This window comes from Etheostoma spectabile, chromosome 15 (assembly GCF_008692095.1).
Source record: "Etheostoma spectabile isolate EspeVRDwgs_2016 chromosome 15, UIUC_Espe_1.0, whole genome shotgun sequence".
NCBI classification, from domain to species: Eukaryota; Metazoa; Chordata; class Actinopteri; order Perciformes; family Percidae; genus Etheostoma; species Etheostoma spectabile.
In genome coordinates this window covers 12,431,875-12,446,407 of record NC_045747.1, presented here as the reverse complement: position 1 = coordinate 12,446,407, position 14,533 = coordinate 12,431,875, and the positions used below count along the sequence as shown (strand labels likewise).

General features: G+C 40.2%; 1 protein-coding gene and 1 long non-coding RNA gene across 2 annotated transcripts in view; one reads left to right on the top strand and one right to left on the bottom strand.

The window, feature by feature from the left end:
* baiap3 (BAI1 associated protein 3) overlaps nt 1-5,057 on the top strand; it is a 34,337-nt gene extending 29,280 nt beyond the window's left edge. The window contains exons 31-34 of the mRNA XM_032537082.1: nt 59-179; nt 271-394; nt 469-674; nt 866-5,057. Coding sequence (XP_032392973.1) covers nt 59-179; nt 271-394; nt 469-674; nt 866-969 — 555 coding nt within the window. The 3' untranslated portion in view covers nt 970-5,057. The remainder of the gene's footprint in view (nt 1-58; nt 180-270; nt 395-468; nt 675-865) is intronic.
* LOC116702720 (uncharacterized) lies at nt 76-12,604 on the bottom strand. Its single transcript, XR_004335243.1, has 2 exons — nt 12,497-12,604; nt 76-185 (listed from the first exon to the last, which is right to left on the bottom strand). It is a non-coding gene; the product is annotated as an uncharacterized LOC116702720 (long non-coding RNA).
* Nucleotides 12,605-14,533: the final 1,929 nt, after the last annotated feature.

Sequence of the window (14,533 nt, the reverse complement as noted above, 5' to 3'; positions counted from 1 at the left end):
TTTCAATTTTACTTCTTTTCTGGTTATAATAATCCTCTGTGATAAAAACTTGTTTCAGAAAACACTCAAACATACCTGTTATGGTCGGATCAGCGTGAAGTGCTACTATGATGCTCCGGAGCAAAGACTAACAGTGGAGATTCTGCATGCTGCAGATATCCTTGCACTGGATGCTAATGGTAAAACTGTAACAGTCAAAATAAATTGCAGGTTGTTGTTTTAAAGTTTATTTTTTTTACTTTTTTATTCACTGTTTCTGGTCCTCTTCAGGGTTGAGTGACCCGTTTGTCATAGTGGAGCTCTGTCCTCACCACCTGTTCCCTATGGCCAAGAGTCAACGCACGCAAGTAAAACTTAAGACCCTGCACCCAGTATTCGACGAACTCTTTTACTTGTAGGTACTGTTTTCCTCTCTTCCTAGTCCTGTTTGTGCATACCCTGAGCCTAATTTGTTCTTGTGTCTTCCAGCCACGTCAGTCCGGAACAGTACAGACACAGGTTTGCCTGTTTGACATTCACTGTGATGGATTACGACTGGCTTTCCACCAATGACTTTGCCGGTGAAGCCGTGGCTCCTCTTAGCGACTTCTGCTGGCCAGGGAGACCGAACGCCTCAGCCGCCGGAAAGAGCGTCCAGCCTTTCATCCTCCACCTGTCTCGCAGTAAACCCAGCGGTACATATAGGAGCTTCAGGCTGTATCAAGTTCTTTGTTTCACACAATCATAATTTTGGCTTCTTGGGAGACCAGAGGGTGTTGGACTGAGTTTCCAATTACTTCTCCAATACAACATGAAAAGCCATTCAATATAGAGATATTAGTGTCAGGTGTCGTAACCACTCTCATCTGTTTGTTTTCCCCTCCAGAAAAGCCAATCATGAGGATGCTGGACGCTCGCATCGGTGACAGGGAGGCTCAGGAGTTTGTCCGCAGGCTGAAAGAGATTGAGAAATCGATGGAGGAGGAGTAAAAGCTGCCAGCGCTGCCTGTGTTCGTGTTTTCTGACCACGTCTTGCGACGTATGTGCTTTTGTACTGGTATCATGTTTACAATATTTGAATTTTTTCCAATGTTATTGTTTGTTCAGTAATTATACCAAAATGAGAAGAGAAAAAAAGAAAACAGTATAGCGTATCGCTGTTTTCTATCTGGGAAATTAACATCCTGTCACTGTGCAACCTTATGCTGTCTCAGTTAAACTATATTTTAGAATTTAATGGATAGTTGATCCTAAATGTTACTAGTCTATATTTTTTGTAATGAGGTAATTGTTATATTTGTTGTATGATCTTTGATATGATATATTTAACATTTTAGAACTATTTTGTGGAAGTAGCTTATGTATCCAAAAGTATTCAGTCAAAGTCTAAATCTATACCTCAGATATGCTCATTTAGTTGCAGGGGAGTGTAATAGGCATAGAGACTTTTCATTCTCCGTGGACATTGTGGAGCTACATTGCATGAAAGCCTATTTAAGATGTGTAAGCTTGAACCCACATTGCATTTCCTGATCATACAGTGGCTTATGAACAAACAACTATGTGTAAAAATACCTGTCACAAAGGAAATCATGAAGGCACACACAGCTATGGGGGATTACACTTTCTGAGACTTAATGTTTTAAGGCCAGTCAGACAGCTCAGCAGCAGGGAGGCCTAATACTCCCCTGGGGCACACACCACAGCTCTGCTTCATTCGATTTTTCAGATTGCTCTTCACAAAGCTCATGATGGGTCATTGAAAAGGCCCAAAACCTTGTGGAGGGAGGACCAATTATTTTAACTCAGTTGCTTCTTGCTGTCTGAAATCAGTGAGCCAACATCTGTTCAGAAATGTATGTGACAGTTCTGTTTTGGCAGCAGTGCGCTAATAAGCAAATCAGCACATTGACAGATACAAATCCATTCACATATAGACAATTATTCAATGCAAATATTCAAAAATGTTAGATTTTTCCACCCTGAGTGGTAAATTCAATTTCAATTCAATTTTATTTATATAGCGCTAAATCACAACAACAGTTATCTCATTGCGCCTTCCATAAAGAGCAGGTCTAGACCGTACTCTGATGTTATTTACAAAAACCCAACAGTAAAGAAAAGTGAAATGCCAATAGCTACCCAACAAGCTAGAAGTGACTGCGTCCAGTCAAGAAATAGACCTGCACATAACCCCCATAAAACCACAATGTGTTGTTTTTACACTTCAGTTTTTTGTATGACTCAAACTCTCAGTTCAGTTCAGTCACTTTATTATCCCAGATGGGAAACTCTCGGCAAGAAAATGAATAAGTGTATTTCCCAAAATGTTGCCAACCAGCATTAGTCATTACCAGCAAGGTTATTTTGCTTTTTAATGTTATATTTATTTAAGATACTATTTAAATTTTAGTTGCTTAATTGTTTAAAAACAGTTTTTTGTCAACTTTAACTATTGTACAAACAAGAACACACTCCAACTAAACAAGTAATTAATTAATAATAATTCATCACTTTTGCACCTTGCTTCTCCTCCACGGAGAGCAGAAGCTATATTCAGAACCATTCATACGTTCATGGTTATGGGGATACACCCTGTTCCTGATAATTGAAAGGGAGAAAATACTTCCTGGCATCCCCAAAGATTACACACTGTGTTCCACAGTGTGGCCAGATGGTAGCTAATTGCAGCTAATGAGTTCATGTAGCGTTCAGAAAGTTCTGGAAACAGCCAATAAACGTGGCAAACTTATTTTTTTATCCCAACTTTAAATCAATGCTGGCTCATTACAGGCCTTAAATTTGAGTTTCAGTCTCTGTGTGGGACTTAATCTCTTGAGGTGAAGAGAAAGGAAAAGCATAATGAACCATTGAAGTGGCATAATTATACTTAAGGGGTAAGGCAAGACCTCGCTTCCTGTACTGTGCTTGTCATTGACCTGCGAGGTACAATTCAACACTATGCTCTCACTAGTCCTCCAAAGCTGTGTCTCGTCTGTGACTGAAGGGTAAGGATTAATATTTTTGCACAAAAGTAATAATAATAATTTTCTACCGTAGCAAGTCTAAAGGCCAAGTTTCCTTTAGAGGCTTTTAATTAATGCACAATTTGGTTTACATCTAAAATAGTTAACTATGTTTAAAAAAGTAAAAACAATTTTACTTCATACAAAGTCCTGGACCAACAAGCTTAATTTCAGTCAGATGTGTTAATCTTCTAGTGAGCGTGCGCTCAGCTCTCACTAATGAGGTTAATATCAATCACCTGTGGCGTTGTGCTGTAGCTGCTCATGAGAGCTGCGACTGGTTCCAAAAGCCCCATAATAAAGTGGAACCAAAAAAACAAAAAAACAGACAAAACAATAGCAGCATGAAAAATACTTAATTTTCCACATCTCTACAGACTGAAAATGTATTGGTACTTCCAAACTAGAGGTTTAATTTAAGCCTCTTTAGTTGTGGTGAAACTTTAATCTTCCTTTCAGGAAATCCTTCCAGTACAAAACGGGGACTATTTTCAATTAATCTGTAGTATATTTAAGCTTAATTCCTGGTCTGGAAACTGGCCCCTTACTGTCACAAATGTAGCTTAAGGTTTACAACCAGTAAAATACAAGAAAGTTCTATGCATCTGGAAAAAGGCCGAAGAGGAACACTGCTCTAACCTACTTAAAACCACCCAACAATAAGAAAAAACGGGTATCATGATGTTGTTACTGTTGGCACGTTAAAAAGGATTTTAGTAATATACACAAATCCGGCCTTTAAGAGTTGTTAATGAATGTTGCCAGTTTAAATGTGGCACTTTTATTGTACCATAATGACAAAACAACAGAGAAATAGCAACAGATGTGTAGTGAAGAAACACTGGAAATACACTGTAGCAAGTAGTGAGAGTTTAGCACCTGAGATTTCACACCGGCAGCGTTTTGTCAGTGATGTAACTTAACAGTAGCTGCTTGTGTAGTGCTTTGTCGTTACTCTGTGAAGTTGTGAGGATGAAGCACGCAAAAAAACATATCTATGCCTAAAGAGTGTGCTGCATTGCATGGACTGTTCAGTTGATCAAGAAGCTTGCCTTACTTAACAGGAGCGAGGAATCCTTTCAGTCCATCTGAACAGCACTTGCCTTTACGTTTTGTTTTCAATATATTGCAGGCAGAATGTGTCTTAACAATTGTTACTGAACTCTTTGTGTTAGTATATTAGTATCCGCTGCCATATTTGTTGTTAACAATGCTGTCCTAAACAAGCATATAAGTTTGTCAGTATATTTGAATAGTTAATGGTTTTATTGAGTGGCAGTGATATTTTCTCTAAATTATTTTAAAACCAGATATTCTGGCCAAATGTTTACACAAATAAATTCAAACTCACTCTGAATCTAAATCATTATATGATAAAAATGTAGCTAATATTGTATACCAAAATTTATACGTACAAGAAAACTTTCAGAGGTTAATTACAAATTTCTAACAGGGATAGTTTGGAAAATCTTTTTCCAGATTCTTTGTTAGGAAAACACAGGGTCTGTTCCTATTAAATATACATGTCTATGTTCAGTCACAGTGTTGTAGATGTCCGTAAGTTGCCCTTAAACAGGCAATCTGCTCAGTATTACTTGAGTAAAGTGATATTCAAAAATTAAAAGAAAGTTTTCTAGTCTTTAAATGTTCAGTGAAGTCAGTTGTATTATCATATTCATTTCCTATTAAGTGGGTTTCTTAAAAGACTAGTTGTGCTAGCCATAATTTAAAAAAGGCAAAGGATATCAGACTGTGAATTAACAGAATATCATCACAATGTAATGCCATGACCGTCAGCACTGACATGGACATATTTTATTTAAGGAAATAATATAATATCAATTTATTGAATTGAGTATTTGGTTTTGTCGTCTGCTGTCCAAATTTAAAGGCAACAGCTGTTGAAACGTATCTTGAAGAAGACACCTTCAATTTATTATCGTAAAAGTGAATTATTTGTCCTGGAATTGTAAATGCCTGTGTTGCTGTTTACTGGATTATACCTTTGGGAGATGTCTATCACCTTAAATAAAAATTGTATTTAAATTTGAACTTTCTGCCTTCACTGACATGAGCATAAATAATTGGAATAGTAGCATTTATGTATGAATATTTTTAATATGTCTAAATGAACAAGTGGAGTAATTCATGCACCTGTTGTTAATAGGCTTTAGTGTAAGAAATGCCACTGTCTGACACTGACCTGTTTCTCTACACTTCATCTTTCCTATGTCATCATCCGCTCATTCAATCTCCCATGTTGCTTCTCTCTGTCTCTCTGTTTCTCTTCGACCTTTAATATTACCTCCCCTCTGCAGCAGCTATACCTGCAGATCAAACGCATCCTGTCACACCAAAGCAACTCTAGATAAACACCACATACAAATAGTGAGAAACAGCAGTGTTATGTCTAGAGATCACAGGTCCAGAGGACTCACCCTGACACAACCATTTCACTGTCCACGTTTCTCAAAGAGCTCCCATCATAGTAGATCAGAGAAGGGTTTCTCATAGCTGGAGGACATGAGTGTCTATGAGCGCTGGTACTCTGAATGCTGGTTCATACATTTTAATTCCAAAGGGTATTAAATAGTGTGCTGGCTCAGGTGTGGAGAGGACCTTTTCATCTAGTGCAGACGTTGTGCCCTCTGGTCAGCGCCTGCACACACTATATCCATCGGTCCACCTGACAGCTCACTGCTGCTTACATGTCTCTGTGCAGCTGGGAGCTTTATATAGGTTAATAATGCTCTCACTGGTTCCCTCTCATCCATTATGGATCATAAAATACCAGCTGCACTTAGTGCATGTCAGATAAAATGCATGTGAGAGAGAGAGAGGATCACGAAGCAGACATTTTCATTGGGGACTTCTGAGTTTATCCACTAGATGTCCTCATAATTTTACAAATACTTTCTTGAGCGTGAGTCATGCTGGTAGTCCTCTGATTCCTGATGACATTGCTGTCAGTCATTGCAGCACAGAGCAGCAAAACAAGACTCTATCCCCAGATAGCCTCTTAAAGCTCATGATTATCATCCTCCTTCATCAAGGGAATGAGATTTTAAATGTTTGCAGTGGTACAAAGAGACCAAGAACCTTCACTCAAGTACGGTACTTAAGTACACTTTTGAGGTGTACTGTACTTATCCAATAATCAATAAATGAATGCATTTTATAGGTTAAGATACAACTTGATTTATTTGCTCATTTGTTTGACAGGGACAATGCACAGCTCCTTAGCAGTACCAGAGTTAGCTGTACGCTAATTTCCATCTGACGTTTCTGAGCAGGAAACGGAGAATAACATCCCTCTCACAAGGAAAACGTAACGTTGATTGATTGATGGATTATTGGGGAAATACACAAGCAAAATTAGCCATACCAATCCCACCTCTGACAATAAAGTGATGTACACATTAATGCGTCAATAATTATGATCCAATAATGAAATGGACTTTTATTTTAGTAGCCTACTTTGAAGCTATAGTGCCTAGTTTCTGTTTCTGTCCCTCTGAGAAATTCCAAGTAATGACAACAACGAGCATCCACATGACGCAAGCCCTCGGTGATCGTGTACCACCCCCACCCCTCCGGGGCTGGGTTTTTTTCAAGACCATATGCACTCACATGCATGTGCAGCTGTACTGGCTGTCAGCACGAAGAACAGAGAAGTGCAGATACAACACACACAGTGGGAGTGGGACTTCATTCTCTTCTCAGGAGGCCATTATTCCACTAAATGTTTACAAAGCAAATATCTGTTTGCTGCTGTTCTGAATGTTGAGTATAGCCTCTTTAAGTATATTTTGATGTTGAAACTTTTGTGCTTTTACTTATGTAAATATTTGATTGCAGAACTGTTATTCTTTACAGTGGGGTATTCCAAGTAACTGCTGCTACATTAAATTGAATCAGCATGCCTCACAACTACACACTGTGTCAACATACTACAGCTTATACAGTGGAAAACATAACTAATATTGTCATATGGACAAACTGCATTAATGCACTTTTGAGGTCCTTATCTAACTGCTACAAAAATACATTTAAAAAAGTACTCAAAAGTACTTGTGATGTGGGAGGCTGCACTGAGCCTCCCTTATCAGGTGCACTCTAAGTTTTGTCTGCAGGGGAGAGATGTTCGGAGCCTGCAGCTGGTGTTGATCCCCAGGAATGTTGGCAGAGACTCTGCGTTGCTGCTGCTCCTCTGCTGGCTCTGGCAGATACATTTAACAGCGCTGTGATCCCGCAGTGTCTTATCTCCCCTCAAACAACTCTAATCCTCCACGCAGATATGTAACACTGCAGAGCCTGTCCCCTCCCACTGGAACGGTTCGTCCTGGGGCCCCCACACAGACACTCCTTCCACTTTTTTTTCTATTAAATATTTTAGATCATTCACCTCCAGATTCCCTGACATGGCACTGTGTGGCTTTCCTTTGAAGACTGACTGCACAGGTTGAGTCATGACACTCCCCCTGATGAATTTACATCTGCCACGGAAGACCATTAATTTAACCTTACCAAGCTGCAGTGTGTACAGTATACCTGCGTATTGGCATGTGCTTGCTTGCATGCATTAAGTTGTTTTAAGTTTCTTCAAAGAATTGAATGAAGGAAAACGTCTGATGCATTAACAAAAATCCCCTCCTTTGGAAGTTCAAATGAAATGCCAAATAATAAATGTCTGCTACTGCCAAGCCATGATAATTTTCCTTTAGAATATTGGAATGTTTTCCACAGACTAAGGACATAAACACCTGTTGTCTGCAGGTGTATTCTTTGCTGGCAACCACATAATAGGGCACTTCTTAATGTTGCCTCTCCTCCTCACCAAATGTGATGAGCCCTGGGTGAGGAGAGGCCAACACAGCAAGTCCTTTGTGGCTTCAGGGGCCTCGGTCAAAGTGAGCAGAGATAATATTGGACAGCTTGCCCCTGAGGAATGCAATTTGGACTGTGCTTGGGCCAAAGACAGAGACTCCACTGAGCCTTTTAACAGAACCATCACAGAATCATCCTTTCAGCTTCACACAGAGCAGTGTCAACTGATGTCAATACAATGAGTGGTCCAATCCCACTCCATACACACACAGGCTTTGACGCGCTCTGATTAGGTTTACCCCACTGTAAAACCAGTACGTGCTTGAGGGCTCCTTCCTACAATTCAGCCAACCGCGCTTAACAGAATTTCCCACAATTCATAGCATAGTTGTGTTTTAAAAAAGGGAAAATCCAGAAAAATAGGCAAGAACAAGTTTAGACCGACACGTACATAGCTCAGTAGCAATCATTGTGTGTTGTGCTTCCAATAATAACAATTTCCAAATGTTTTCATGATTTGAGCCAACAACAATAAGGTTTTGTTGAGACAGTAAGATTGAGTAACAAACACTCATATTTAACTGTATGAAAAAATATGAGCCACACTTTAGAGACCACAGAAATTACTTTGAGCAGATGTTGATTAAAGTTTAGGAGGGTTCAGTGCTACAACACAATTCTTCTCTTTTTGTTTTTTTTGTGTGTTCTCAGTCTTTGTCCACTGTCTTTGTCCTTATCACATATAGTAGTTGTTGTAAACTGCAGTAATATTTACCTTATTCCCCATTCTTCCCCGGAGAAGGGAGAGGGTGACAGTTTGTTTCATGTACAAACTAATCAAGCAGACAACCCACTGTTTAGCTCCTCCCCTGCTGGTGCACCTACCAAGTTTGGCTCCCAGCCTTAACCCCAACTTTCTATGCATACTCTTGGTCAAAGATATTCAGGGAGTCCAGCGTCCACACAGTTAATTGTGCTGTAAACTGTGAAGAGCTTAATATAATTAGTTATGACAGCTGCACAAAGAAGATTGTGTACAGCAAACATATGCAATGTCTCAGTACATAAAAAAGAAGTACATGCTGCAGCCCAAGTGATTATCCCATGAACAGCATCTGATTTCCTTACAGGCTTTGATATACACCCCACAGTCTTTGGTTCACTTAAAAGCACTCATCGTTGTTTTCATTTGTAGCTCTCTTGTTGGTAGACGATGAATGGCTGAGTCATCGCAAAGAAAGAGGTTCTACAAAAAATAACGTGACAAGTAGAGAGAAGAGCATACATTGGAAGCTGGCCAACATCATAGTCTGATCTCTGAGAAGAATGTTCATTTTGGGATTTTAATGAAAACAGAACTGCTTTCTTTCTTTACAGAGGGCTCTGTGAAGAAGTCATTATTGTGGCAAGGCATGTCGTCATGAATCCTCTGTTTATCCACTCAGCTCGGCAAGCACACTAACTGTGGTTCCCTTGGTTGGTCCAAACACGCACATCCATCCCTGGCTATTTCTGCAACAGCACGAATGACTTATTTCTTAGCAGTGTGTACTCCCTCAAAACTCATAAACAAATCACAATGGTGGAAAAATTTGAGTACTAGAATTTTGGCTCGAGTTCATGTTTTTCTTTGTTTGGTTCTGATGACTGCAGGATGCCTTCATTGTAAATTCTTCATTGTATGCTTGTGTTTACAGTGGTTACAGGATTGGAGGAGGGCATTAGACGGCCTTCATCAGCTCTCCTGGTATTCCCCTTTGTCTACGGAAAGTGTGAATGTATTTTCTCTTGGCAGTTTGTTTTATGTGTGTAAAACAGCATTGCCACACCAGCATTTTCACACCAGTTAACAGCTAGTTAACACTAGCTGTTAACTGGTGTGAAAATGATACTTTGCCTAGAAACATCGGCATACTCACTTTTGTTGCCATATGGTAAGATCCTACTTCACATGAAGTAAGCAAGTAAGTAAGGAAGGAAGTTGTCACTAACATTTAAAGTGCAGCAGACAACACTTGGTTCAAATAGGAGCTGCACAATTGTTGATAACTTTCGGAGAAAGTTTGAGATTAAAAAAGAAGTTAGCGTGAGCATGTGCATAACTGCACACTGCTGCGAATTTCAATGTTGAATATGATACTGGAACAAAAAAAGCTACTGTTTCAATTTCATAATATCACAATAACATTCAGGAAGTATGATTTAAGGTTGTAAGAGATACAATTCTTTCTCTCTTCATGAGGACATTTTTTGCGTATTACTAAATCTGCTGTGCTTTTCTGCACTCCAACTGTTTGCTTTGGCACTGTGAGACCACAATGGCAGACATTAAGGAAAACTGTATTTAGGGATCATGCCAGTAATCTGGCCTTGATGAAACAGTTCAAACTGAATAATTTTCCTTCGTTTTTTTTCGTCACATTAGTCATGCAGTGTAACACAGTTTTGCTTTTACAACTGATTCCCAATCAAATGTAAACTTTCTCTGTTTTGAACAAATGTTGACTGCAGTGATAGATATAATATAACCTTCTTCTCTTTGTAAAAAAAACCACAAACTGTATCCACTTTAATTACACACAGAGGGCCTAAAGGTCACAAAGGTGAAGATTTAGAGGAGGGAAAAGATTTGTAACCACTGCTAATCAAAGCACGTTCAAGGGTGACATTAAAGATGACATTTAGAACCAGAGCTTATTAATCCTAAAGTCAGTTGTTCCTCCAGTGTTGTCCTTTTCCAATGCATGAAACAACAGAGCCAAAGTCTGAACTCTCAAAGTAGCAGCTATGCCACCCAAAGTCAGTATTAATTGAATCTGAAGGACCACCACCCTAGCATTTATCTCTGAATGGCCAGGGTATTCTTCTCTTTTTGTAATATCCCCTGGTGCAAAGCCCTTTTTCATCCCCTGACTGACTGTGTTCGGAGTAATCTTTAGTTAATTTCCTATAACAGCTCTCTACAAGTGGGGCGTTCGAGGGTCAAGTAGTCAGTCGCAAAGCCAAAGTGTCCACTGCTCTGTCTTTGAAGTCTTTGATGTTCACTAACCAACAAAGACGACTGTATCCATGGCCACCAGTGGTGAAAGGGAGAGAATGTGACCACTTGCCACAGATAAAATCTCCCGGTTCATTTCAAGGTCAGCAGACTTTTCACACTTCCCAAACTTTGTTGGACAAGAAACACATTCTGTACAAGAATACTGTAGCACCTTTGAAAACCAATGTTGTGATTCATTCTTGGGTCTGAAGCCAACTTAGTGTGCTTCCTCGCTTGCTCTTTCCACACTTTTGTATTGGCTACAAATATTTCATAAAATGCATTGCAGAGTTGTATATGCCAACTCCAGTGCCAACTATTCAGTTTCCTTGGAATGTTTCCACTCTACTGAAAGATATCCTGCCACATTTCATTCCATGCATTCATTGGATGTGAGGCAAGGTACAAAGAACGTAAATATAATTAATTGTTTGTGGTGGTTCATTAAAAGTCTCCACAGTCAAAGTTCACTGGCTGGGAGGTACAACTGTATGTAGTGCTCTCTGTCTTTCTTCTAACTAGACCATCACATGGAGGCTGTGGGAAAGGACTGATGGAATCCTCCCCAAAGGGAATAAGGGTGAGAAACACAAATCTAAAGAGAGCCTCTGTGGTCACGGAGCCTGTGGGTACAGTATGTGAGTCAAAGGAACAGTGCATGATTGTCGTCCTCGCTCTCATACCCCCAGACCTTCACATAAGTCACATAATAAGCTTTTCCCAACAAAGCCTCTGTCCGGCCAAAACACCACTGCTCCCCCCTCTTGCAGTACATTGGCAGTGCTGTGCACAGCGCACACTGGTAGTAGGGGGGATCAGTGATGGGGTGTTGGCACTTTCAAGTTGTGTTTTTTCAGGACAGGAGCAGCTGTTTAAATGTTATCCTACCATTCTGTCCAAGCACATGATGTTTCACAACTGGCTCAGCTGTCCCATGTTTTGTTTTACTGTCACCTGTAATCTTGACACTAACTTTAAGAGCCCATTTACGCTTTCAGAAAGGAGCATGACACATTATTAGAGTAGGTGATAACTGAGTCTCTGCATACAAACTTTCCTCCCCCTTGACAACCTATTTAGATGTTGCTGATTGTGGGATACAAAACAACTGTAGACTATTGCATATGAATGTATTCTAGTATAGGTTATACAGTGTGTTTTGGTATATAATCCAACACACTTTTTTCTGTTTACTGATAAACATTTCTTGTCCATTTTGCTTTGTAATGGACACTAACTTTCATTACTTGTTTTGAAATGAACAAATTGATTCCACGTCAGTCAAAAGCAAATTGAGGGCCATCAAAAGTATTTCTTTAAATAGTCCATTGTTTTCAGCACATTCTTTTCTCCCTAAACATATATGACCACTTAGCCACTTGAATATAGTAGCAACTTTAAAATAAAAAGTAAACTCCCTCTTCGGTCACTACAGTCTCTGTAGTGGTGAATCTTGTCTTTAATACAGTCGTACCCAAGTGTGTCAGAAGAACTAACATGCCACTGCAGGGAGGGGCAAACAAATTGAAGGTGACAGTTCACTGCAAGGCAAACCATACGGCCCTCAAGATGCCAAAAATGCCAACATCCTCTACATGTAGGCTTTCTTTAGCCCAAATTTCACATTCAGCCTCTTTAGTCTGCTGAAAGCCTGATGTGTGTCGTTGTTGAGTTGCCGGGGCCACCATGGCAGATGCCAACAGTCTGCTCTCCTCAGCTCCCACACAGCCAGTAAACTCTGTGGCCATTGTGGGTTAGCGCTGCAGTGCGTTTTTGTATCATGTGGACATCATGCGGTGAGCTTTTCAAAAGAGCCTGCCATCCTGTATTCCAGCAGAACAGTAGCTCCCCCCCCCCCCCCCCCCCCCCCCCCCCCCCCCCCTGCAAAAGATCCAGGAGCTAATGCTTGGTAATTCGAGGGTACACAGCAGTCTGGATGAAAAGACGGGAAAATTGTGAGTCTGTGTGCCAGCTTCCAGCAAAGTGACATCTCACTCTTATGTCGCCTTGTAGTTGTTTGTTTTCACTTTCAAGCTTGGTGAAGATGTTTTACTGCAGAACAGTTTCAATTGAACTGTTTACACAACACCATCTGTCCCAAATTCATTTTGCATACATGCAAACAAATTGGTGTGGTAGCAGCTCAGTCAGTAGGAAGTTGGGTTGGGAACCGGAGGGTTGCTGGTTTGAATCCCCATGCAAAGTACAATATGGTGGTCAACTGGTAGCTGGAGAGGTGCCAGTTCACTTCCTGGGCACTGTCAATGTGCTCTTGAGCAAGGCACAGAACCCCCAACTGCTTAGGGTGCCTTTCCATGGACAGCCTCCTCACTCTGACATCTATCCGTTATTGCGTGTGTGTGTAATTCAGGCTTGTGTGTAATAACATCAGATTTTAAATTGTGGTTTCTGTCTGTACTTTCTAGTATTCTGAGCTGCCCATGATGAAATTACACACAGTCGCACAATGGTGTGAGGTCCTTTAGTTACCAGCAAAACAAGGCGTTTCCAAAAAACTTCAGGATCCACAGGATCGTTTCTTTAAAGTAATTTATTTAAAAATCAAACCAGTCCCTTCTGCACAGCAATACAAAAAATGACTAAAAAAGACTTAAAAAACCCAACTCCCCTCTGGCCGGTCACACACTACCAAGAAAACCAAATGAAAAACACACACATTACCAAAACTCAAACTGGTCAAGTCACATACTGACACATATTCGGACCAATCACTTGAAGGTTCTCTTCATTGAAGGTGAATGTATCGGCACCAGCTTTAACATTAGATTAAGCTATCCCTGGCCCTACTACAGAACAGTGTGGAAGCACTCTTCCTCCCAAGGTAGATGTTATTAAAATTGGCCTTTTGACAAGCATGCAGTAAAATGAGTGCAAGTAAGAGTTAGAACTGCCCCTCTGGTTCTAATCAGAGTTGTGTTGCTTTTTTTTGGTAAGCACCATCTGTACCCCTAACAGGGTTAAACTCAATCCAGATGCCTGCTATTTGGAAACACTAGCACTGTCTCATCATATACTCCTCACTGGCTTTCATCAATGACATGGTGGACTCCCCCGATGGCAGTAGAGCACTCCATCATGCACACGTCTTGACTTTGGTGGAAGTTTATTGAAAAGATCAATCTAGCAAAAAACGCAACATGGGTCCAGAAATAGAGAGAGCTGTGAGATATGTAGCTCATTGTCAAAAGGGAACTCACAATGCTGAATTTTAAGAACATAATTGTAGTCAGGAAGAGCCTGGGTATGTGTGTGGAGAGATTTTTCCATGGTGAAGGGTGGATTAATTTAAATTCACAACTTTTAGATTCCACTTAAACTTAGGATAAAAATACCTTCTGTTGCTTCTCTTGCTCCAATGTTAAAGGGGCTGTACTTGAAATTCTTAAAATGGGATTGCCTCCACACAGCTCTCACACAAATATCTCCTATTGGCGTCTTATATGACGCACAAGGCACTCACATGCATCCGTAGCCGGACTGACTATCAAAACAAAGAACAAAGAAGCTTGGGTTACAACACACAAAGGGATTGTGACCTTATTCTCTGCTCAGGACGCCATTACTCCACTTTATCTTTAAGCAGCCAATAGTTGTTTTACTGCTATATTAGCGTTCTAAACACATGAACAGCCCCTTTTAC